The sequence below is a fragment of the Pelecanus crispus genome, chromosome 9, assembly GCF_030463565.1.
Source record: "Pelecanus crispus isolate bPelCri1 chromosome 9, bPelCri1.pri, whole genome shotgun sequence".
In the NCBI taxonomy this organism is placed as follows: Eukaryota; Metazoa; Chordata; class Aves; order Pelecaniformes; family Pelecanidae; genus Pelecanus; species Pelecanus crispus.
Window position 1 is genome coordinate 6,953,546 of NC_134651.1, and position 27,019 is coordinate 6,980,564.

Consider the following 27,019-nt stretch of genomic DNA (forward strand, 5'->3'; position numbering starts at 1 on the left):
GAGCTGGATGTGAAAAATATTCTACAGTGGACATAATTTAGTAATGAAGAGAGAAAAGCAGTGCTCTGTAAGCACTAAGGAAAGGAAAATAGTGTAGTAAAACTGCTTCTTTGCCCTATAATGCTATATGGAAAGAAAGAAATAGGAAAGATGCGTTGCTATAGGTGGAGGAGCTGAAATGCCAGACTTTTGCTTCTATGATTTAAGGAAAAAAAACCTAATTAAACTAAAGCAATCTTTAATGCTCGCATAAAAGGTCAGTCAGGAACAAGAAAAAAGCATACTTATTCCAAAACTGGTTTTATACAAGAATTTTGACCGTGTCATGGATTGCAACCAAGGCTATAATTAGTCTTGAAAACCTTGGGACAGAAGTTTCTGAAGTAGATTGTGACATTCTTCCCAAAGGAGTAAAAATGGCCAGAAGAACTGACAATCTCTCCATGACAGAAGCATCCTCTTGGCAGGAGAAGCGGGAGACGGAGATGGAAGGGAGACTTGCTTTGATCTGCAGCTTCACACAATAAACCATTATACAAGAAGGAATAGAGTAATTGGTGTCATTTTTGTTAGACTACGTGCGCAGGTGTTTTTTAAAAAGGCAGTAGATTTGCTAAAACCTGTTTGGTCGTCTAAAATGGTTAAAATACATGAGCTTCCACGCCGTCAGAGGAGCGACAGAGCAGCGTAAAAGAAAGGAGTGTGTGGCTTGGAAGAGGAGGACAGGCTTTTACTGGGGTGTCAAGCTGTTAATTAGCTCTGCCACAATATGAGACCGAGTTGCTTCTTTTACTGTCCCTTAATTATTAACGTGTGTTGGAAGTATGAAACCTTTGTGCTCTTGCAGCTAGGGACCAGTGTGGTCTGTCACCTGCCTGGCTGATGGACGTGGGTGCCTTCAGCCTGGTGCTCCTCTGCTTTTCCTCTTACTTCAGAGGAGGGGGAATCATTTCCTTGCACCTGCGTTTTGGATGCAGCCAGCCCCAGCATTTTGGGGCAGCCCTCCAGAAGCTGATGGAGGTGCTCTGGAGCTCAGGGTGGAATTTGGCCTCTGGCTCTCTTCAGCAGAGGTGGCCAAAGCTCTTCTGGCTCGGTTTCATTGTGAACTCAGGAGACAGCCTTGGTTTGTTAACAGGTTCGAAAAGTATGAAAGTAAGCTCGTTTCAGTGTACAGCATCCATGTGAGAATGGACTGACTTTCTCATTTAAATTAAATTTTGTATTGAACCACGAGCTTCAGCTAAAACTTGCGAGGTTCTAATTGCCTAGAGGACACATTACTTACAGCTGTCCTGTGGATACAAGCAGCTGAGGAACATCCTTCTCTAAATGTCCACTTTTTAACAGTTTAAAAACACTTGACATAACCAAAAATATTTAAAAAAAAAAAAAAAAAATTGTCCAGCAAACCCCAGAATGTATGGTTTTGTTTTAGTGTTAATTGGGGAATGGTTTCACTGCAAGAATAGTCTTTAATAATTCCTGGGACTCATCATGCTGTGGAGATGGGGGCTGTATTTTACTCACTACCTCTTGAAGTTGTTTTGATACCGTTGATGAGAGAGATGAAATAATGTATGCTAAAGTCATTTGGCTAGCTTTGAAATCAAAACGCTGGAAACAAATCTAGCTGCAAATCACTAGGCTGTCATTCTTTTAAAACCCGTTATCCAAATGACTTTAACAGTTTGTGGGTCATATGCAAGGTTAAGAATCATCTTGCACGGTGCACGTTTTGATGATAAAACACATTATTATTTTTTTTTATTGGAATGGAAGTGTTACAGTCAACAGTATCGGTGTGGGAGTTTGATTTCTTCCTGCAAGTAGATCGCTACTCCATATGAGCAATTGGCACAAGGTTTAGGAGGACAGATATGAGGCATGCTGAGCAAAGTGTTTCTCATTTGTTGTATAGAGACTATCTGGTCTGTATGTAGAAACTCCAAAACGGTTCGATTTTTAAATTTCTTTCCAAGTCAGAGTACCTATTTTTGAGAGAGACTGGCTAGGGCCAATACAACTGTAAGTAGATCGCGTTTTGGTGAGGGGCTGAAACATGTTAAACATTAAAGCTTTATTCTGTTAAGCAACATTTATGTGTAACATTTAAATTATTGTCTACTTAAGTGGTGAACTTAGGATTTTTGATTTTATAATGACTTTTTTGTTGCAGTTTTTCAGGTTTGAGAAATCACTGACAAGGAATGAGTCGCATAAAAATGTTAACTATTCTGTTTACCTAATCTCAGGCATGTTCCATCCTGAAGAACTGAACGACGCTTCATACATAATCTAGTGGGGATTGAATCCCCCCAAAGAGTGTCATTGTGTGTTTACCGGTATTGGCCATTACTTATAGATACACTGTCCAACTTATCGTGGAGTGAAACTTGATGGTGCATATAGACCAAAGTAGATTCAAAGAGAAATAAACCCCATATTCCTCAAAATACATTTGCAGAGATTTTTTTGATAGGGAGAACACATTTACTCAAATAGTATTTCTGTGGAGTTCCTTCTGAACCAGTTGTCGCTTCATATTTTTGATGGGTTTAAATAGAGCCATTTAGATGGCAGCTCCCCACCAATAACTGGTTACTGCTCGTGCTGAATTTTTTTCCACTCACACTAAAATTGTTGACTATAATTGTTGACTATATTTGTTGACTATAATTGTTGACTATGACTATAATTGACTAAAAAAAAAAAAAACTGGTAAGAGACAAATAATGTTGAAAGGGCTATAGAGTAAGAGCGGGGACACACCTATATGAGCTGAATAAGAAGGAGAAGTAATAACGACTTTTTTTTTTTTTTTTTTTTCTTATTGGGGCTGTTAGTATAGGTAGAGTTCCCTATATAGTTAGGTATAGGGAAGTATGAAGAGCAGCAGAACCACGCACCTAAAATTACGTATTTTAATTTAAACTTTGGCGTTTCTATGTGCTTAATACACTTGATGATAAATTACCATATTTCAAATCTAGATGTGACTAGTAAAAACTGTATGTGCTGATTAGACTGTGAATAACTGGATAGAGAAAATGAACCAAGATCAGAGGAGATATAAATAACTCGGATGGATTCCTGTGTCTAACTTGGATTTTGAGAGGTTGGGAAATCCTGCTTGTTGTATGTTAAGCAGCCTGAGGTGTATAAAAATGTAGACGGATAGGGAATGACTTTTTGATAATTTGATGTGGACTGGTTTTCCTGATATCAGACAACAGGCTGTGGCTCGCTTTGTTGGGGATTTTATTATATTTGTCTAAACTTTAGGAGCAGTCACTCCTAAAGGCCGTTAGGTCCCATCTGTGCCTGAAGTCCTTCATATGTTTTAGTGTTTAGCTTCCTTACCTAGAATGTGATATGGTTTGGAGATGTGAGATGGCTTCTCCATCAGAGAAGGGTATGAATTTATCTTTTGTATTGTTAGTCAAAGCTACAATTCAATTTGCAATAACAAGGAGCAGAGTTCTCTCTGAGCTCTTCTCAGGACTTTGACCATGTCTATTTTCTTAGCCTGTGGCAAATGGGCTAACTGACAGGTTAGCGTAAACATTTTAATATGTAATAAGGAAGCAATTAAATTAATTCTTCTTTTTCAAAGTACTAAACTCTCGTTGCAAGCATCTGTCTGATGTTTGAGGGGTTCATTTTATTGACTGCTCTGTGTGATGTTCCTGATTTTAATGGCTGAATCAATGAGCAATTGAGCGAACTATTTCCATTTTATCTAGACGCTTTCTTTTAGCTGTGAGGCTCTGTTTGCAAAAGTCGAACGGCTATGGCACTTGCTTTGTTATACTTGTACTCAGTGCCTCAAAATGGAACTTGCATGTTCAGGGCTGGATTTCGGAGTGGAAACCATAAGCTTCTTGCTTGTATAACCACATTCCAAGGTTAGTCTGAATAGCTGAGATAATGAATTTGGTCTTTGTGCATTCTTAGATAGATAGATAGTTTTTCACATATGTGATTTTTTTTTTGCTACAATTGGACGCTTTCCTTGGGAGCTGCCTAATTCCAGGCTGCACAGTTTCTGCTTTGTTCCCTGCTCCCATGCCTTCGACAAGAATAACTTAACCAGATTTCAATATAGGAATTGTGGGCTGCTAAAGGACATATTGTGTTACTGCTTAATGCTGTATAAGTTGATCAGTGGGTAATATAAAGTCTATGTTTTAGCTGTTTTATGATGAAAATATTATTTCAACGGAATATATGGTAAAGTCATTGAACAATGATCTTATTCTCAGAATGATGGCACAAGGCATTTTCCATATACCAGGAATTAGTGGAGCTGCTCATTTTGTTATTGCAGGCTTCAAAAATAAGGTTATTTTTAGCCTTTTCTGAGCAATTGTGCAATTTTTTTAACTGAAAAAACTAATATCTTATTTCTCTTTTTTTATTAGGACCAGCAGAGGTTCCCATGATGTCACCCAATGGATCCATTCCCCCTATTCATGTGCCTCCCGGTTATATCTCGCAGGTACGCTTCTTGAAGAATTAAAATGTATATAAAAGCAATAGCAGTGATCCATATAGAGAAGTCTACTGGTTGAAGTTTAATTTAGAAATACTAATGAGAATGGTAATACACATTTTCATACTCCTGTTCTTTACTGACAGCACACACATGTTTGCACAAGTGAGCTTGCCTGTGCGCCTTCACACACTGGTATGTATACCAGAGGGGTTTCTTTAACACCAGCAAAAGCTATGCATATAGATTAGCCTATATGTGCAGCTTCACTCCCTTTGTGAGAGGGAGAGAAGTCCACATTGTTAGGTGATGCCTTAAGTTCTAGTGTGACAGTCGGAAGGGGTAGGAGACCAGTGGAAGTGAGAGAAGGAGCCACTGTAGCTATAAAATATGCTGTTGATCCTCTGGATCTTTCCAGCAGAAATCCTGCAGCATATCAAGAACTGGGGGTTTTGGTTTGTTTTCAAGAACGAAAGTGATTTAATTATCTATTTATGGAAAAAATGGAAAAAGTTTTTCACAAAGCTGGTAGGTTTTGGAACTCTTGAACAGCTACTGCTCTGCTATGTAAATAACCACTTCAGATTACCAGATTGTTTGTGTTCCTTCCATCTTCTGCAAAGCTTAGACTCCTTCTGAAATAAGGAAGGAAAAAAGAAAGGCTGACGTAAGGCAGAATGGCTGTGAACAATACAATAAATACAATAATCTCACCACTTTCATTGAGACCTGGACTGGACCAAAAGCTTTATTAAGAGTACAGAAAGTATTTTAAATATCCTTGATGAATAGCATAAGAACATTCGATACATATGTTATGACATCTTGTTAAGCAGAAAGTGGATGACATCCTGGAATTCCTTCCCCTCCCCAGGAAACATGTGAGCTTGTGTAATTCTGAAAAATTGTGGATGGCGTCATACTTAAATCCCACAAAATACTGCAATCGCTCTGTGGTGTTTTAACTTCTGAACAGAGTGAAAACATGCCTCAAGTACGGGCGACGTCGTTAGCCAGGCTAGGAGAGAGGGCAGGGTGGTCCAGCTTCCTCCTGCTCCTCCAGCATCCCGAGGTGGGTGGTTGGGGTATGCTTTGGGACAGCATTTGCAGTGCTGTTTAATACTCCTCGCGTGCTCACCTAATTTAATAAACTGGCCCATATCATACAGAGGAATTCTTTAAAGATTTACTTTTCCTTTGAAATAACTTTAACACCTTGTGACTAGTGAAATATTTATGCCTCTCGGCCCCTGTACTGAGATAAATGGTTGGGTGTAATTGAAACGCTTTCCAAACCAGAGTCATGAAATCTTCCAGTTGTATCTCTGTCTGAACCCAGTTCCTCTCTCATGCTTTTTTGTGGGGCAGCATAACAATTCCTCTAAAGAAGCCTTTAAGTAGTTTCTTAACAACAAAAAAACCCTCAACCCTCTTCTGAAGAAATTTTTCCAAGGAGCTGGAAATATGTTATAAAGTTTTAGGAGAAAACTCCGTATTCGCTGCTTCTCGGCAGCAGAATGTGTGTTCTGCTGTGTGACAAGCAAGCCTCTTGCCTTTCAGACTGCTTCATACTAACTAGTAGTTGAAAGTGTGTAGTAATCAAATTAGTTCTTACTGTAATAAATGTCCCTGCCTTACTTGCTCTTGCTTTTGTTTGTTGCCTCATAGTTAAAAACTCTATTCTATGATAAACAATGAGAACACAAATTCAGAATGGCAGGGGAAAGGCCATAAAGCATATTAATGCACTCTGAGATATGAATCAAAATATACTTGATTTTTTGGTTCAATTTGACCCCAAAGTGTACATCTAAGAGTCAGGCAGGAAACAGAATTCTCCTGCGGAGAAGTAACGGTGCCGATTAAAAAAAGGCATGAAATCTTTTTTTCCATTTTGTTATGCCAAGCCTGTTGGAACTGTGAGTATTAGCCTTAAATATTACATTAGTTAACTAGTGATTGCAACCCTGGATCGAAATGATGCTTCATTACCTTTTTGGTATTGTGAAAATGATCAGCAAAAAATTGGCAGGAGGTTGTGTGCCCTGCAAGATCAGCTCCGCTGGAAGCAGCGGAAAAACAGTTAGACACTATTTCTAGACTTCAAGGACCGTATTAGTAGTCCCGACTAGAAGCTGGGTTTGTTGATGTTAAGGAGATGTTCCCAATGATGAGGCTTAGCCAGGGTGGGAAAAAATCCAGGGAAATAATAGAAGACAAATACACACCACCGGTTCAGATCTTTCATGCTATGGGTTTACTTTCAAAGACTAGTTCAATACAGCCAGTTATTTTGCATTTCTTTTTCAGCAGACAAACCTCTGTGCATCTCTGGCAGATATGAACTATCAGATCAGAGTTTGCGTCTCCGCAGTTCTTTGTTGGCTAAGGGTTAGTTAAATATAAAAGAGAAAAAAAAGTTCCTTGCTGTGCTCTTGGTGGACAATATTGCTACTGTGAAAGTTAGTTGTGGAAGGTGGCATGGTAGAGAAATTTGTATGAAATGCTTGCAAAGTCAACAATTTTGGTTTCAGTTGTTGGATGTTAAAGGAGCAGAAGGGAGCGGCTCCTACGACTTGCCAGGAGCTGGGCACAAGCTGTTAATGGCCATTCCAGTTTGGATGGAGCTGCTTCCCTGCCGCACGAGTCCTGCGGGGCAGGCTGGGACCATGCCCTCCGCTGGGATGTCCACCGGAGACTACATGCCCTTGGGGTCTGTGGCCCAATGCCGCCTCCTGGCTCCCAGAGCACTCTGGCTCCCTGGTGTCAGCATCATCTGATGCTTAAAGATCATGATTTGCATGCTAAGCTATTCAATTTGGGGACATCCTCATGGGTTGTTGCTTCTGCTTTTCACGGTGTCTGTTTGGGAGGAGGGAAGGAGGATTTAGGGTGTTCTAATGAGGAGAGCTAGAGCAATGGAAGTATCAAAAAGCACGATCCCGAACTTGTTTGCTTAGGGCTATTGGCTGAGGACTGCTCTCTCTGAAATAAACCTGGAGCAATTCCACTGGAGTTTGAGGAATTACTCATGTGTAGTTGGACGTGAAAATTTGGCATGAAACTCCACTTTTGATTTATTTACAGAGATGTTAATATGTGGTCTCTGCCACAGATATTTTAAGGTTAAAGGACTCATTTACTGGTTGGAGCATGAAGTGTGCGTGGAGCTGATAAGACTCCTTTTGTCAGGAGGTAACGTTGGGGTCATGTAGTCTGAACTGTGCAACTCAAGCCATGGTCCTGCAGTTCAGCATTCCTGCATCAAGCACATAGCACTTGACAGAACTAGAGCGTAACTTCTAGAAAGAGGAAAGTCTTCAAGTGACATTTAAAGTGGTAGAAAATCCATCACATCCTTGGGAATCAGGGTTTTGGTCTTGGGTACATCCTGTACCCCAAGAGGAGGTGTTCTCCAAAACCACATTTGGCTAGCATAAGCTTTCAGCCACAGACTCTTGGTTTTTGTACGGCTTACTGCTCACAGAGCTTCTCTGTGTGTTTTGTAGACTGTGATCACTCGAGTCATCCTTTAATCGGGTGACCCTCCCCAATGCTCCGAACACAAGGAAGGTTGTGCAGATCTCACACGGAGCTTGATCCTTTTAAGTTCATGAGCATTGGTCCTGAAGATCTGTATCATTCTAGGTTTAAAATACCCCAACGTTCTTGCCAGCATTACAGTTGTTCATCTGTCTGTTTTCCAGGTTGAAGGTACAGATTTAATACTCGTCTTTGTACGTGACGGATGGCAAAGATAGCGATGCAAACTTGCCAGGGCTGGCATGAACTTGGATTGGCATCCTTAATAAATTAAGTGAATAAATAAAATGTTGACATCCAAGTTCCTTGCGGATGAGCTCATTCTGTACTGTTTTCTGGTACGGATTGATTTATGAATGAAGTTTCAAATCAGTTTATGAAATTCCCAAAGTATTGGTCGTGGTCCACCCAGTGGCCATGCTCCAGATGTCCTTGCTGAATCTAGCACGCTAAGTTTAAGTGAAATAAGAAAGGTTTTTTTGAAAGCAAATGGAAATTGATTCCGTATTACCATATTATACCCATTCAGTAAACATGTGTGTTACAGAATGATTGTATTCCTTCAACTGGAACTCACAAAATACAGGTACGGTTTACCTGTGCAAAATTAACATGCCTGCCTCTTTCCTGGGGGCGTAGGATTAAATTCCAGTGGAGAAAGATAAGAGAACATGGAGTAGTGATGTACTTGGAGTATGTGAATTATCTCTAGTTAGATTCAGTTTTCATTCTACAGTGATATCTTTAATGTAAAACAAATAACATTTAAAATGGTATTCTCAAAATGTGGCAACCGATGGGGGAGGCAATTTTATTGTGTATGAGTAATGTTCATCCAGATTCTCCTGAAAGATCATCTATCTACCTCACTCAGCAATTAAGCTCCCTAAAATATGGAAAAAGCCACACAGAACTATGCTATAATAATATTGTTACTGAGGTGGCATGCCAATTACACCAGCAAGCACAAACAATAACAGCAAAAGACAATTTAGGTAGTAACTGTTTGAAAAACACAAAATAATGAAAGTTTAGCTCGAGGTGCTAAATGACCAGAGATGCTTGTTTTCTGTAAATATAAACTGCTAAAATTAGTAATGGCAATTACTTTTAATATTCCACTTGCATCTAGAGACCTCAACAGGGATTAGGGTTTCATTGCTTCTGGGCACTGAGGTAGAGACAGTTTAGCAGACAGTGTGTTGCCTGATGAATTTATGATCTTCGTGACAAACGGTTTTAAGCAGATACAAAGAATTGCGGATTTTTTCTTTAAATAGCAAAGTTTAACCTCTCTGCTAAGTTATGTGATTTACATTAGTAGATCAAAACTAATTTCCTCTGTCTGATGAACTGAAAGAGTGTCATCTCCCAGAATGGCACTGCTATAATCTACCCACTGCAAGTTTTACAAATCCAGATATATTTACAGTCTTAACCTGCGCTGGTTTTTTATAGCTACCTAATGCATATAATTTATAACACATGGGATTACCAATTTTATGTTCTGTTAAGGACAGAATATCATATTCGAAGATTGTATGTGCAGCTTCAGAAATTTACATATGAATCTATAATTCCTAGTTTAGGGAGAAAATGCCCTGCAGAATAGGGAAATAAAGTTTTTTTTTTTTTTTTGCAAGGTCCCCTGTGTTCCTGCGTTCATTTGGAACATGTGCACATGAAGTAACAAGAATGCTGTCAGCATTTGTGGCCTGGGAGGAAACAAATAAAATCTATTAATATTAGTCTCTTAGCTTTTTGATGAAAGTCATTTGGAAGGCTGGCTTGTCCCCTGATCTCTGGCTTTTCTCTCACTACTGCTGGTATTTTATAGTTTCATCTAGCAGGATAATTTCATCAAAAAGGTCTTTGAAGGAACTCTTGAGCTTTCCTTCCGGCTCTCTAAAAGATAGTTCAGGAAGAGAAATCCTAATAATTTTAAATAGGGTTTACATTGCCTGCTGCTACAGAGTACACGCTTTCTGTCTAAATCTGTTCTTTAACATACTCATCTTTCTATAGGGCACAAAATACACCTGTAGTGTGGTCTAGATGCACAGATAAGAGCTTATACCCACCTGGAAGACTGAAGTTGTCTTTGAGGCTTGGACTAGTTAAAGCCATGATGAAAACTCTTCACATCAGGATGTAGGAACTGTCTATCCCAAATTAGAGTGTGATCCAAGTCTAAGAGAGTTAAGTCCAACGTTTCTGTACACAGTCCTAAATAAGTAGTTCTGTTTAGCAAATATGTGCTAAATGGAAAAGGATTTTCCTCTTCTCTGGGTTTTGGAGTGCAGGTTTCAGACCTGGTGCCAGGATAAGAGATGCTGTGGCGGTTAAGTAGAACCAGTAGCAGGGATGGGAGGCCTGAAAATGCAGCAGTTGCACCGAAGGATAGTCTGAATCTCTGAGGTTCAGCCATCCTTTGAGGACTCTGTGAGGTCTTCGAAATTTAAAGCTAGCAGATGACAAATTGCTAACTGAGGTTGTAAATTTAGAGAGTAGGATCAAGTACGTTAAGCTAAACAATTCCTATTCTGGTTATTCAGCATAGCAAGCAACGCATTTTTTTAATGTAAAATGTCAATTACAAGTGAACGAATTAACTTTCTATAGAAAATTTTCTTTTGTAGGCGGCCAACCAACCCACAGGAATTGTCCGAGTCCGTGGCCGCAGCCCGCAGCTAGTAGGCGTAAATTCGTATAACCTTAGGACACACACACATAGCCTAGGGAAAGAACTGGGTCAGCTAACACTGGTTAAGCTTTACCCTGCGATACCTTGCTCAGCTGATGCCCGAGGCATGGACTTGTGTTTGCTGGAGCATTATCATCATGGCTGTGGGCATTGCCTCTTAGACAGGGCTTGTCGCTGCAGCGGAGTCAGCAGAAACAACCGTGTGCCCGTGCCGTTGCTTCGCTTCGGGCTGTATCAGCATAAACAAGTTTTTCTTTGTGGTCTGGGCTAAGACCCCATGATATGATGAGAGCTGCTGGAGCGTGGGGATCCGTAGCAGAGTCTCTTCTGCTGGTGCTGCTGTGGGGGTAGATAACTCCAGCTAACGCTGGTGGCAGTCAGCTGCGAGTGGCAGCATCTTGTGGCAGGTGCCCTCGATGCACATTCACTTACCCCATACTGCGCATTCATCACATATTATTCCATCTGCGTGTCGTCAGTCAGTTTAGAAAAAACGAGGTTTTTAACAGCCTGTTTGTTGTATGAAACTAAATTATGCTTCCTTCATGCTTTTTTACCTTATGCACGTTAGTGTACGGAATCAAAGGGATAGCGATTGTTCTTATGCGGTTGTATTTTTAAGTTCCAGAAATGGCAGAAGTTTTTTGAATAAGCCTCAAGAAAAGCTTGGCTCCTAAGTCTGGACTGAAATTTGGCTGGTTGACTGTTCTCCAGAAATACAGCTCTGGAAAAATTATAAGCTGAAAAAGATACTTCAGCCTAAGCACATTTCCACCTTCCTACATCTGTTTTTACATGCTTTGACTGTGGCATTTGGGGCCAAGTTATGCATATCCCAGAGCTGATTTGCACGGACGTATAAGACCAGCTCGGTAGCAGAAAAATCCTTCTGCCCTATGATTTGCCTTGAACAGATACCTGTTGTGAACAGAGCAATTCTTTCGAAAACGTGTGTCAACACACGGGTTCCTGCAGAGTACATGTCTCTGTGCACACACGCAGCTTCTCGGCAATAGCAGTGCCAGCTAATTTCCAAGCGTCGCTACCTCCATGCTCTCTGAGTGCTGTCAAAATCAGTGGTAAAAATTTTATGGGCAGAAGGTAAGGTAGGTCCCAATGAGTACTCTTATTTTGGTGCTTTGTGTTCCTTTTTCAATTGTTTTCCTCCCTAAATACAAGTTATTTATTTTGTCTCTTACCCACATAGTTATCACGAGCAGCAGTCTAAGTCTCCCAGTGATTAGTGTGGCTACCTGAGTCTCCGGGAAAAGCCACATCACCACTATGATTACTTCTGCTGATATTAATTTTAGAAATGTGTTCATGAATAAACTGAAGGACCGTCCATTTGCTGATGGGAGAACAAACCGTAAACAGTGCTGTTTTAAAAATATGTTTGGTTCAGATGCTGCATAACATGCTTATTTCCCTGCCTTCCCTTCCAGGTGATAGAAGACAACACCGGCGTTCGGAGGGTGGTGGTTACCCCCCAGTCTCCGGAGTGTTACCCTCCTAGCTATCCTTCGGCCATCTCTCCGACCCATCACTTACCTCCATACCTGACGCACCATCCCCATTTTATTCACAACTCTCATACAGCTTTTTATCCTCCTGTCACTGGACCTGGGGACATGCCACCACAGTTTTTCCCACAGCATCATCTTCCCCCTACAATATATGGAGAACAAGGTGAGCTGGAAGGAGGGTACTGGCATTTCACGCCTGTGTTCGGCACGTTTTAAGGGCTAGTTAAACCAAGAGTGGAAATTAATTGGAGAACTTGTAGAGTGGCTTTGCCCACATGGATGGAGCTTCTTTGACGTCCGGAGCAGGAAAACGTCGGGAAGTGTAGCCATCCAGAGTGCAGCAATGTGGGACAGTCCCATGTCACAACACTAGGTTGCAGAAACAAAACCAATTTTAACTTAATTTGTAAATGCAGTGGGGAAAAATTGTCTCATCCCATGCTCCAAACTAGGGACATGAGTCATGCTGATTGCTCTTGCTGTGTCATGATGCAGCATTGTACGGAAAACCAAGAGACAAAATGTGTCAGTCCCTGGCTTGGGAATGAGGATGGATATGGAGGGCTGGATCTGAGCATGGCTTGCCGCAGTCATTTCCAGTGGGAAAAGCCGAATACCGCTTCCTGTGGGCTGTAATGTGCCTTCTGCCCCTCAGCCGTGGTTTTCCAAGAAATAACAGGCATTTTCGGTTTGTTATTCTGGTTGAGACTGTGCAGTAAGTCACTGAAAAGCATTGTCCGATACCACCGGGTAGCATGGCAACCCTAATCAGGCCATGAGTAAATAATTGCAAGAAAAGGAGTGAAAGGGGCATATTTCTCTCTGAACTATGCACTGTTGTGTCTCTGCCACCCTGGAGAGAAGTCTTTGTGTAATCTGAAAAAGGGCGTTAACCAAAAAGTAATTGGCAAAGCTACTTGGGATGTTTAACGTGGAAATCAGTTCAGGATTCACGGTTTTACATTACTGCTGAACTACCTGGAGTTAAGACCCTTTCTAAAGAATATGTTTAAGCCGTATCACCAGAAATGAGCTTCTGCTGGAGTGGGAAGGAAGAGGCAGAAGGAGAGAGAGGGAGGTATCTTTTGTTGCTACCTCTTGAAGGTTCTGTTGACCAACAGACCTCATTTTCTAGTGAGGAGTGGACCCTTACAGCTGACATTTAACTTCATTATACTGGGGGCAAGGAAGTGGGAAGCTTGGGGAGCCAGCAGGATGGTGTAGCCAGCCAGATACATAGGGGGGGGACTTTCCTCTTGTAAAGGGAACAAGACGGTTTGTCCGATTGCTTGACAAAGTCTTGCGTGCAAACGTAGTACTGTGCAAAGGGAACATAGAGCTGCTAGTTAAGTAGAAGTTGAATATTTCTGTAGCCTGGAGATACCAAGAAGCCGATTCAACTTAAAAAAGAAAAAAAAAAAAAAATCCTTAGTTGCTTTACTGGAATGACCTATACCTGTAACACTAAAATAATTGAAGTGGTGAAGCATTAATCCACCATTTCCCATTTGCTGTACAGTAACTTAAAAAATTGCATTTGTTTGTAGCATGCTGGTTTTAGGCAGTTAGTTGCTGCAAGAATATGAATATGATCGTGTCACTAGATAAGGAAAGATGAAGGCCAAGATGCACTGAAAGAACAAAGAAAGAAAATCTGGCTAGATGAAACAACTTCGAAAATTGTAATACAGTATACATGGCAATCTCAACTTAAAAACAAGGCCTCAAATGGCTGGCTAAGGTGCTTGTTTGCTTCAGAAGTTTGTACGATAACTTCTGAATGGATGTAGAAAAAATATAAAGAATATATTGTGTATCAATTGTTATTTTGCGAACAAAAGCAAAACTGTTGGTTTGGGCGTGAATTTGTTCAAGCTTCAGACTCAAAGTGGAGCATAAAAAGGAGGATTGAACTATAGAGAAAAGCAGAAAATATTCTGATTCCTGCAAGCTGACCTGCCTTATGTTAGAGGGAGTCATTCTTGGAGGGAGGAAGGGGGTTTGTATTTAATGAAGTGTATCTGAAGTGTACATATGATATTTATGATATTTGTCAAGGTTTTTTTAGACAGTTTTACTTACCCAAAGCTTCCACTTCATGCTGCACTTCTCTTCTTAGGCAGGTGCAGTTGACATGACTGTGAAGTCTATTTATACTGGGAAGTTAAATTGCATGTAATCAGTGATGGCAGCTTGAAACCAGGGCATCTCAGCTTATTCTGTCCAGTCAGGCCCTGGGGAAGAAACTGCTAAATTGCTGTGAACTTATGAAGGCTTTTTCCTAAATTTCAGTCTCCCTGGATTTTTCCTTGAAATTTGTGTCCCCAAAACATAAAGACTGCAAAGGCAGGGAAGAACTGTCGCCCTAATTGCTGTATTTTACTTGTTTGTATGTGCTCATCCAAAGAGTTATAAAATCTCAAAACAGCAAATGACCAGACTTAATATAATACAAAAAAATTGATCAGTCCTGCAGAAAAGCTTTTTTAAGAAAAAAAAAAAAAAAAAACCCTTGGTTTGTTGTAAAACCCATCTCCAGGAAAATCTGGCATCGTTTTACTTAGAGATGGTCAGCCGTTTGGTTTTCTGAAAAACTTCAGTGATTGTGGTGCTCCGAGTTCACGTGGGTGAATTCTTTCGTTTCAGAAATCATACCACTATATGGGATGTCCAGCTATATTACCAGGGAAGATCAGTACAGCAAACCACAGCACAAAAAACTCAAAGACAGGCAGATTGATCGCCAAAACCGTCTGAATAGTCCTCCTTCATCCATCTACAAAAGCCATATAGGCAGCTGCACGACTGTATATAATGGTTATGCAAAGAGCCACAATGGAGCAAGCAGCGGAGGCGGCGGCGGCGGGGGGGGCTCCAGCAGTAAAGAAACCGGAGCGCAGAGCAAGAAGCAGCCCAAAGTCAAATGAACAAGACCCACATGGTAAAGACAGTTTTATTTATTTTTAATTCCTTTTTATTGCACCTTTCCGGCTTATGACCGCCTGTATATGGATCTAGTAACTATGCCAAAAAACACTACCACCCACACATAAAGACAGTGTTAATACAGTGTGAACTTAAATATAAATGTTGAGCTTGCTATACTATATTTGTTTTGTAAGACGAACCGGTTGCCTCCCCGTCTTTCACGACTACTCCCTGGTAGATGCAGCATCATTCTCTTTTTATCTATTGGAATCAGAAATGCGTTTTATGGACAAGTTCCCGGTTTTATTTTGCACCTTGGCACTTCACAAAATTCCTTACTGACAATTGAGCTGTAACCAAAACCTGACTACTAGGTACCACTACTTTGCGTCTCCTAGGTAAATGTAGTAAACTTATTAGAAAGTTCAGAGATGATTGCTGAAAAAACAAGTTTCTTTATGTGAAAGTTCAATGAAAGTACGATTAGTTGAAACAGAAGAAATTTGAGAAGAAATTGCTTAATCTTAGCCATTGGAATTAGTGGTCAAATAAATCTGGCTACTTTTCCAATAATTTTCTTCAACATTTTCAGAGGCTTATCGTTTAAAAAATTGAAACTTTACAATAAAACATTAGGTCATTCATCTAATTAGATCTCATTTATCACAAGCCATTCTGCACATGGCCGGTTCTACCTAAAATTAAGTCAATAACTTGTTATAATCCATTATACCTTTCAGTTTTTCTCTTCTCTGCCTGTCTCTTTGTTGACAGCTACAACTGCAACTGGCTGAACAAACTTTTTAGTAGTAAGCAGGCTTAAACGCGGCACATCTAGGATATTTACAGTGTAGCGCACTTTGAAATCTCTCGAGTGAGTTTAGGTGTACAACATAGGTTTGCCATTATCTGTATCTTGTGTATATTTAGTTGGCTGTGTACTTTTACTTGTAACTGAAATAAATGCTCACCCTCCTGATAAATCCAACTCACCGAACAAAGCCCTAAAATAAGCTTCCACTTGATATTTATAAGCTTCTAATCGTAGCTGCTACTTTATATTTACCTTCTCTGTTTCTTCTTGAATTATTTGGGGATTTATTGATTGATACCTGCCTCACACGGCCATACCTGACAAACATGGCCATACAGGTAAGTGGGGTGAGAGTTAAAAGCAATCTGGGAACAGCTGGTTATTTTGATTCATGCTGCTAAGATGACAGCGTGTTTCGAACAGCCAGGAAAAAGAACGTGTCAGAAGCAACAAGTGGCAAAGCTGTTTAAACTCGCACTTTTTGTGGATGTGTATCGATTCAAGCCTGCTAATAGTTAAAAATTTGATGGTGCTGTGTGGCTGCTTCCAAAATGGCAGAATAGCCTGGAAAAACTATACTCTATATATATATCTATAAAAAAATACATAGAGAATAAGAGTCTTTATATAGAAAACCACTTAGCCAAAAAACTCTTCAGAGACAAGTAGGAATGTATGAATTTAGAGTAAAACTTAGAGTAAGGTGAGGGAGAACTGGAGGCGATGGGTTTGTTTGCATGAATTTCTTGGTTGAGATTGCGGTGGGTTTTGTAGCTTATCATTTTGTATCTGGCTGGGGAGGGTTGTGCAATGGTAGTTGGTGTGCTTATTTTGGGTGTTGGGATGTCGGAGCAGTCCAGTGAGCCAGCTCCTGGCAAGCTGCTGTCGCCGGCACAGTCACGGTGCCGTGCCGCCTGCTGGGGAGCCGGGCTTTGGGAGCCCCGTACCCAGCCGGAGCAGACGCTTGCACATCCTGAATCCTGGTTGCTGCAGAAAACGGCGTGCATCGGTACGGAGCGCTGCGGCATGGCATAGCGATTGCTTTCCGTAGGGACCGGGCTTTTCGGAAGCAAAGCACTGGAAGCTGCCCCGGCGCTGGGAGCGTGGGCAGGAGCTCGCTGCTGGCAGGCGGCGCCTTGCCCGGCGCTGGGTGCGTGCCGGCAGTCCCAGCCGCTCCGAAGGCAAGTTGAGTGCCCGTTTTCATCGGCAGAGGAATAGGATCTGCACGGTGGCGTTCGTAATGGGCAAGTGGAAGAGAGGCGTTTCTGTTCTTGGATCTGCTGCCCCTGTGTTCAAGTAAATGCTTGTCCTGCTCCTCGTTTCTCGGTAGTAGTTTCTCTGAGGGGCGTGTTGCTCCTTACGGAGCACCTCCAAGCAATCTCTGCTACGGCTGCACTGAGGTTGTTACAGAGTACTGTAAGTCTAATATTGAAGAAAATATTCAGTCTACAGCGCAAGGGCAACTCTACTTTTTTCCCTGAAAAGGTATGACATATATCACGGGACATGAGATATTTAAGTTAGCGGTATATTTTTCCATCAAAATATACGCTCATTGCATGTATTATGCCCGTGACATTTGAGTAAGCGCTCAAGGCAAATTCTGCTGTGTTTCAATAACTTACTTCCTTCTAATAGTAAAAGAACCGGGGGGTTTCCAAAGAGCTGATTCAGCACCGGTGGAAGAAATGGGGCGATAGCGTCATTAATAGCACTAAACCAAAGTAAGTAAATGACTCTGGAGTGCTTTTGGTTCAGTCACCTCCTCAATTGCGGATCCAGCATGTGCTCCTCTCTGCCACTCTGTACGCGGTACAGGATGGTGGTACATTAAAAATGCATTGGTACTTCTATTATGCACCCTTATCCCGGGCTGGCCCTGTACCACCGCATCAGGACCTCGTTTTAGTAGGGAAATTACAGTTTCAGATTGGGGTTTTAAGCGCAGTTGCTCTGGCCTTTTCTGTTGACAGCATTGTGCCTTTATGGTGGGAGGTGCACTTGTATATAAAGGTTTCTAGTTATGCTGGATGCTGGAAATATGCCATTTTGAGGCAAAAAAAAGGAAAACGTTGGCTTATAATTGGCTGAAGAGTTAGCAGTTATTGCTGTGGTAGGATGCTTGCTGTCTTGTACAGGCGGAAGACTTGGAGGTGCGTTGCAGGCATTCTGATTTAAAATCCATGCTGTAGCTTTTCTGCAGCGCTGTTTTAAAAAACGAATGGGAGAGGAGGGATCAAGGTTGGCGTTGGTTTTTTTGTTTTGTTTTATTTTTTTCTTTTATAAAGGAGCCTCGCCATGTAAAAAGAGCTGTAAGCGGAAATCCTGTCCCATTCATGCTGTCCTTAATGAATTTCAGTCTGAGTCACTTCCTTCTCATGCACTCAGTGGTTCACTTCTTGGTCATGTAGTGATCTGGTAGTTTGAGAAGTTTGTGTGTGGCTGCAAGTACTGTGGGAATAAGCAGTTTTGAGCATTCTTACAATGCTTTCGCCTATTTGCTAATGAAACGTCTTTTTTTCTCCTTCAAATCAAATAAAATCTTTTTTTTTTTTTTTTTTTTTTTTTTAAATCCTCACTAAAGTTTGAAGAACATAAGATAGCCCAAACTAAAACAGTTGAAATGGGTAAAAGTAGAAAGCGGGAGATGGATTGTTATATGCATCCTGTCCAGGAGCTGGGTGGGTGCTGGGAACTGGGTGCCAGAATAAACAGACCTGGCCTGGGCAGGGAGGCAGCTCCAGGGCGGGGGGTCACATGCACCTTTACGTAAGTGTTCTGTAAAGAATATTTTTTGTGGTGATTTGAGAAGGTTTGGCCGTACTGGGTCAGAGCAGAGGTCCATCTAGCCCCATGGTCTGTCTTCAGCAGTCGTCATGGGGATGCTGCTGGGGGAGAGCCTGCCAGCCGGGCTCCATCCTGCGCACCGGTCCCTGCTCCTCCGCCAGCACCACACCTGCCAGGCGTGATAGAGGGCTTAGTCCTGCCTGCCTGGTCTTCTGCGTACCCAGCTGTCGACCTGTTGTCTGTGAACTTGTCTGACTCTTTTTTTTTTTTTTCCCCTTTTCTTTTTTTTTGAAAAGCAGATGTGCTTTTCAGCTGCCCAAAGTGAGCAACACTGACTTGGTGTCCACTTTACTTCTCTGAGCAGCTGGTTTCTCGCACATGGAATTGGCATGTGTTACATATGGAGAAGAGAGAAAAAAGATTGGAATTAATTAATAGTTAGATGTTGTAGACTATAGATAAATCATAAACTTCTATCGTACCATTGTCATAGGTGTACAACTAGCTTAAAAACTCAAAGGTGTTGCTTTCCTATCGTTGAGGTTTTGTAAATCTGATTTCATGCACTGAAGCAGCCTTCAGGTACTCCCAAAGGTGAAAACCATTGCCTCGGATGTCTCATATTCCTGCCTGCAATGCTGATGGACATTTCTGAGGAGGCACAGCTAACTCTGTGTGCTCATTTCTTTGAGGTGAATGTGTCGGGAACACATGGAAAATGGGCTTAGCAAGAGAACTTTCTAACTATGGTGGTTTTAATTTGAAAATGTTTTAAAAGTAGTGAACTTGGCAAACCAGAAGTTCTGAGGTGAAGAAGTAAATGTGACTGGTACGGCTAGCCTGGGCTGATGCTAGCAAGAACACGGCCAGCAAGTGTCCCTGAGCCATGTGGGACGTGCTCTGCAAGCCCTTGGTACGCGGTGCAGAGTGGGTGACAACGTACAGAAGAAATAGAGCTGACGCTTTCGTGATACAACCCTATCCTGTTCTCCCTCTCTTCTTTATAACATTTAAATATATTTAGGAAACGTGGGTTTTTTCTTTTTTTTTTTTTTAATTGTATCAAGTTTTTTTTAAATCCCGAGCCTGTGAATTAAAGGGAAATTGAGGGAGCTGTGATTCAACGCAGACAGGAACCAGGCGAAGTTCCTCTACTTACTCATTCTAGATCCTGTCAATTCTTTTCTATTTTGGTCCTGAATCTGTTTTGCAAGCTTATTGGGCTGTATGCGTATCTGTACCTCTATATCCTATAGATTTAAATGCTTAAAAGAGTAGTTTCATCGTTCTTGGTCCATGTAAGCAGAGAGGCTGAGAAATGCTGTGGCAATATATGTAACTTTTATATTCTTTTAGCCAGGAACTGATGATTTGGTACATACTAATAAAGACCTTTGTTATACCAATGTAGAAATGTTCTGCAGACAAAATTTGTCATAAATAGGTCTTCTGCTGTCATACAAAATACCCCTACGTAAGTGCAGCTTCCCTGGTTTCCCTAAATGTATTTGCTTCTATAGAATAAGGAGATTTAACAAGATTGTCTCCTGAAACAACCTGTCAGAACTGACACAGTGATTTTATTAGAAACATGGAAAAAAACACTCTGAAGATTAAAATACATCTGTCATGATATGTGAATTTTAGTGTTATACCAAGTAATGAAATGTGAAACATAATATTTACTGGAAACAGAGATGTGTTGAATCTTGTGCGTATAGATCAGCATCACATGTGAAATATGAATAGTATTACTGTTCCTACTGCATTTTTTTTAATAGTTTCAGCAAATAATGCTACTCGGCTGAGTTGTTTAGACTTACATCTAAATAGAAATACATATTGTGTGTTGTGTGCATGCTGTTTGTCTTTAAGTTTTAATAAGTGAGAGGAAATAGGATGCATTAATTAGGGCACTAGTCTAAACTTGAGAAAGCACAGTTAATTTGTGACACCAGGGAATTTCCAATGTGATAATCTTGTGCCTCTCTACCTTATCTCTCACATCGTGACTGAGATTGTGGTTTTGTTTGTTTCTATTTGGAAATGTGCCTACTTCTTAAACATTCTTTATCTTTTATATTTTCTCTAAAATAATGGGCTGTGAAATTGTTCACCCAGCCAGAAAACAAAATGGTTGTGAATTTCAGATACTTCTGATGTTTACATGCTGAGAATATACCTTTGTGTACCAGAGTCAGCTCCATTAGCTGGGCCACGCAGATTCTTTACCAAAGACTATTTTACCTAATAGTCACATAAAGTAGCCACTTAACGCGAGCTCTATATAGGCTGATGAATATATTAGAAACGTATTGACATTATGCAGAGTTCAAGCAAAGTACGTTCCCAAGTTCGTGTCAGTCTGTATGCATGCAAGAATTTATCCAGATCAGGCTTAATTTCTGTCTTCTCTTCAGCAAAAAGGGTTGCTAAGATGTGTATCCAGCATCCCCAAGAAAGACACTGTGTTGAGGGAGAGAAACCAATCTCCCTTGCCTCCACTGTCTTGAAACCTGACTTGCATCACAGGGGATGAGAGAATCACAGGGATGGAGAAAGGCAAAAGCTGAACATCACAAGCAGACCAGTGATGCTGAAAAGCAAGTCCGTGCCCAGTGCTAACGTACTGCCTCCCGCAGCCGTTGCTTTGCCTAGCTCCAAACCCGTTGCTTTCTGCTTGCTTTGAGCTGCCTGTGGGTAGTTCCTTCTAGTGCATCTTGACCAACTCTTTCCCGGAAATCCGCTGTGTGCAAAATAATGTCCAGGAATTTTACAAGCCTATGAAAGTTTGTCTGCACGTGAAATGTTGGGAGCATGGAGGTGTTTTCCTGCTGTATCCGTACTGCAGGAACAAGACCAAAGTTTCTGAGAAGCCTGAATGCCGTGGCAGTCCTACCGTCTTTCGCACCACATCGCTGCATTCCGGCAGAAGGCTGTTTTGTGCTTCATTAGCACAGAGGCCTGCAGACTGCGGGGGCTGGGGCAGGGAAAGAGGAGATATTCACACTCTATTTTTATGCACTTATCTTGAAAGACTAAAGAACCAGTTACCTAACTTAGGCACCCGAAGTTGTTGATAAGATATTATCTTCATCAGCTAAATAGGAGCATCACCTCTTAAATTAATGGCACAATATTCCTCCCGTCTTGAGTCTCAGCTCATTTTAAAGGCGAACACAAACGTGTCAAACTTGGTTTCATCCAGACTTATTCTAACTGCAAATGCAAACAAAACGTCAGGGCGCCTGCGGATACATGTGAGGCATGGTTATAAGCTGCGCTGAGAGTTGGTCTCCTGGGCATCCACAGCTTTGAGGCATAAATGGGGCAGAACAGGTGACCACAATTCTGGTTACGTTTTACAGTCTCATCGCAGAAGCTCCGACAAAATAAACCTCGGTCGAAGCTCCCTAATCTTCCCAAGTGTGCTAGCCTGCTAGAAATACATCTCCAAGTCCACCTAGGAAAGTGTGGGGCATATGGAGTACAGAGTGGGGTAATCTGGCTCCAGGGCTCTCATTTGACCTTGCTGGTGACTTAAAAACGTCTTGACGGTGGCTGGAGTTTTTCCCCAAGGCTGTTTTTCCACAATGCTGATCAACCCCTGTAGACTTTCATATTCTTCTTCTCATCTGCTTTCATCCCTCCCTTGTCTCATATTGCCAGCAGGATCTCCTTGGCGGGGGGAGCTGGATAAGCTATCTGCTCCATGATTTATCAGGAAGTCGGAGCTGAATGACGTAAGGCACAACCTCTTCCCCCAGAGGATCTTCATATTATCTCAAGAATTTGCAGCTTCTGCCGCAACTGACGGTCAAATCCAGAAGACTGAAATCTGAGACTTTTTCCTAGGAGTTTACGTAATTTATAGATATCCAACTAACAGAAAAAAACCATATCAAGTACATTTTCATCCTGCTTAAATGCTCAGTGGTTAAACCCCCGTGCTGGGGAGAAGAGTTACACAAAGGTCTCAGAGCTTCAGAGCAAGATAAACAGTGTATTCTCACCAGTTAAGGGGAGATAACGTGGACCACCGACAAAGGAAGGGAGCCGTGTTTCCCTTATTTGGAAATATCTGGGACGTTAAGCCAGAAGGGAGGGGGTATTTACAGGGAAGAGGCAGAACATTTCCTCCCTCTGGAGTATAAAAAATAAACCACCTTTAAGTCTAATAATTTAATGAATAACCCTTATTTGTATGCCCAGCTGTTCTGAACAATGTCCGTCTGTATATTCATCTGGATTTGCAAGGGCGGTGAAATGAAATTTCATGTCCTGCTGAAGTTAATGGGATTTGTTTGCCTAACTCTCTTAGGCTGTGCTACAAAACCCATCGGTTAGTTTTCCTTTTCTGAGGAAGGGTGGAATTGGATTTGAAAAGTTCTTCTGACCCTTCAGTATATTTTCTTTTATGGGGAGGGAAAAAAACCTTTCTTTTTAGAAATGCAGGGTAGTGCTTTGAGTATGCCAATTAACAGAAGGGGTAGACACTGTTGTAAAATGGAGCAGCCATTTCAATTTTCTCCAAGGTTTAGTATAAAAGATTTTGTCCTGAAGCTGGTTTTTTGTTTGGTTTTTTGTTTTATTTCTTTTCTGTAAGGAGCTGTGCTTAGAAGCAGCTGCTTTGATTTACTGTGATTCATGTGACTTTTGCCTGAATTTCATCTCGGCAATAAAATCCAGATCAAGTTGAAATTCCTGTAGCTTTGTTGAAGCCTTCCCAGCAAGCTGTAATCAGGTGGATAGTTCTGTGAAATATTTTAAATATTTGGAAAGATTCTCAGTGGCAAAACTGGTTGTGCAAATATCCAGGATTGTATTTTGCCCTCGTCCCATACAGGATTGCTAATTGCACAGGCAGTTCTTCCAGCTCAGTAGTAGTTAATTGGTACAGACATTATAGATCAGGTTTTTTAAACACTCTTGAGTGCACCCTTCACATCACAGGCATGGGAGGGCACTGATAACGTCACGTCAGCCTTTTTTAGCTTTTTGCATTGTAGGAATTTAGCACCTGATCTTTATGGAATGTTCTGTTTGATATAACCCTAGCTCACGTGAATCGTACTTCATCATTCAGACTTGACTGCAAAACAAGTTAGGCTGGGATTAGTCAAGTAAATTGATTGTCACCTGCCATGAGGAAGGTAACATATTTCTGTTCTGCTGTCCATCTATAGCTGTTTGGGTTGATTTAAAGAGGGGAGTAAGAGCTCTTCGTCTCCCCATCTCCGAGCTGTAGTGCCTGGGCTAAGTGGAAGGAAAAAAGTGTTCGTTCTTTTCCTGGATTACTGCAATCTCCTCCACCACTCATGGTAATCTGATTCTCTCATATGTTTCATCTGGAAAAAGAGGTCAAGAATTTACATCTGTAACAGAAAAGCTAGGCTGGGGTTCATCCAAAAAATATCGTGACTCTGCAGCCATTCACTAGGTTGACAGTGAAGAATCTCAGTGCAGGCTCCATGACAGATCTTTGTATTTCAAGCATTAAAATTTGGAGTGATCACCCCCCCACACGCACAAACACACATACCCGCCCCCTGAAAAACTGACTTTTCGTGTGGAATCTAACCTCTTTAAAAAACACGCAGATAGTACAAGTAATGCCCACAAACAAAATTTCTGCTTTAATGTAAAGACAAAATCAAGACCAGTGAAAAGATGATGCACTTTCTGTATTTGCCCTGCTTTAGAGAAAGTTTTCCCTGCTTACCTTCTCATAAAGGATGAACAGCTCGCTCTGACTCTGTTCTTGAGAGTGAAATAGTGGTTATTGCTAAAACCTAGCATCCCAAAACACTTTTCATTACCCACGGTGAAATCTAAAGACGACATTTCTCCATTAATTTCTTCTTTGATTCAAGCAGCGGTGAGGAGTTGTGACCGAGGGCAAAATTTGGCTTATGGTTGTTTTCTTTACGTTTCTTAGACTATAATGGGCAGCCTTGTGCCTTTGCATTGGGGAAGTGCTCTGCTGCCTTCATACTGTTGTAGCAAACTCGGTGGCTTTACAAGGTTCACTGCCAAGGAGGTTGTTAATTTTGGCTGGGGAGCTCCGTTTAATCCCGACCAAGTTTGGAGCTCCTATGGAGTCTGTTTCAGCTGTGCTGTCTGATTGTTTTCCTGTGCAAATATTCAGTTTTGCAGGTTATTTTGCTAGTTTTTTTGTTTGATCAGGAAAATGCTGCTATTGTGTTTAGTGGGCAGATTATCAAAGGCTCTTATTGGCCATTTTTCATACGGTCATATTTTTGAAGGTCAAGAAAAAGTAAGTTTTATTTTGGGTTCAATCCTGATGCCATTGTTCCCCTTCATTGGAGATAGTATTTCAGAGAAAAATATTTCCTGATTGGCATGGGGCAGCAGTCATGGGATTTAAAACCCTAGACTGGTGATGCTGGAGACTTCTCAAAGCCTGTGTTTGATGGGGACTGCGCTTTCCACCTCAATTTTTAGAGGGTGCGGGGTTCGCTTCTGCCGTGGGTGGACCTGCTGGTTGACAGAGGCATGCCCGTGCTGCCTGCTGCTTCTCAAGCTGGTGGTGGGATGCAACGGGGCCGTCTGTGACCCGCTTGGGAAGAGAAGACAGTAATTTTTAGTGCTGTCAAACTTGTGCTTTTCATCAGTGTAAGCAGGAGTCGAGAGACTCCTTTCACTGTTTCTGTTTGAGGTGCTTAGGCTCTCACTTCGCCCGGCAGCTGAGAGTCAGTTGCCGTGATTGAAGGGAATCTCTTCTTTCCGAGAGGAAATCTTGCCTCTGTAAATGCCAGATAATGTCATTTCACAGCCGGCATCAGCCGTCCTTTTGCGTCCCTATTGAGGCCTTCTACGTGTGAAGAAGCGTGGGCGTCTTGGCCACGCAGTTGGCCATCCCCTCCTCCTGCCCTGGGCTGGAGAAACCTGGAGGGCTTTCAAGGCCATGTGGCTTGTGGCAGCCCGGGGGCATAATCACGGTAAGGTGGTGCATAATCACGGTAAGGTGGTGATCTTTGCAGAAGTTACTTCTCCTTTTGAATGACCGCTCGGTTCTTCAGGCTTGGAGGGCTGCCGGAGGCTGCCGTGCCAGGGTGTACCCTGGCTCTTGAATACTAGCAAACGCCGGACGGACAGGCGGTCACAGGCTACAGCGACAGGGAACGAGGAGAGCCGAGAGGGGGAAAGTGTGGAACAGTCCACAAATAAATGGAAGGAATTAAGGGTAAGGCAATGCCACACATCCCAACTATCACAGAAAATCATGAGAGGTTTGAAGAACTTTGTTGTATCTAGGAAAAGACTAGTGTTTGTAGCGGGAATGAAACGTCAGCTTTTTACCTGCGAAGTGGGAGTCGGGAGCTCCAGGAAAATTTTAGGAGGGCCTTTCAGTCTCCTTGTTGAATCAAAAAAATGTCTTGTCATTAGAAATGAAAGGCATTAATGGCAGCAGCAGGTAGACTGCTTAGAAACTCCTGAAAGAATAGGCAGAAAAATCTTTTGCAAGGATGTATCAAATATATGTAGCTCCTGTAAATCCAGTCAAATCAGAAATGGCAGAGAAAAGGAAGAAGGTCAAGAAAGAAGAGAGGTAATGCTTTTTTAAAAACAAAGAAACACAAATAATTTCGCTTACATTCTAACAGTTCTCTCAGTGGTCCTTAGGCACCTTCAGGCACCTTAAGCAAGGTGCAGGAAGGCACAATGATTGATTAAAATAATTCCTTAATTGGAAAGGAGTGATTGTGGGTTTTGTTTTTTTTTTTAACCATTTACTTCAGTCTCATAGTATCACACTTGGTGAACTGCAGTGGGCTATGGGGTAGTGATGTCGAATGCTCGTGTAGAAGGGGCAAGACTAGAGAAGAAAAACATCTTTTCAAAGTCTGTCTGTACCATCTGACCAGTGGCGTTGGGCGGCTGCTCTTTCTGCTGCAAATTCAGCGTGCAGCCCACGGAGCAGCGCTGCGCGTCCCTCCCGGGCCAAACGGTGAACCTGCTGCATCTCTTCGGCTGGTAAGGGTAGCGCTTTAGATCAAGCCGGAGAGGCTCGAGATTTTTAGCCACGAAGATTGAGCCGTATTAATAGCTGTCGCACATACGAGGGCTTGCCAGAACGAGGAGGCGTTCCCACAGAGCGTATCTCCACCTGTCCCGCACACGTGGATGCTTGCCCGCCTGCTCAGACAGGAGGGTTTTTTGCCTGTGCCAACACAACTGAGAAGAACGCTTTGAAATCGCAG

General features: G+C 41.8%; 1 protein-coding gene across 1 annotated transcript in view; it reads left to right on the top strand.

The window, feature by feature from the left end:
- Positions 1–27,019, top strand: part of FNDC3B (fibronectin type III domain containing 3B) — a 170,780-nt gene that overhangs the window by 60,345 nt on the left and 83,416 nt on the right. Inside the window, 4 exon segments of the mRNA XM_075717148.1 lie at positions 4,422–4,498; positions 12,185–12,428; positions 14,912–15,135; positions 15,137–15,206. Of these exon segments, the coding sequence (XP_075573263.1) occupies positions 4,422–4,498; positions 12,185–12,428; positions 14,912–15,135; positions 15,137–15,206 (615 nt within the window).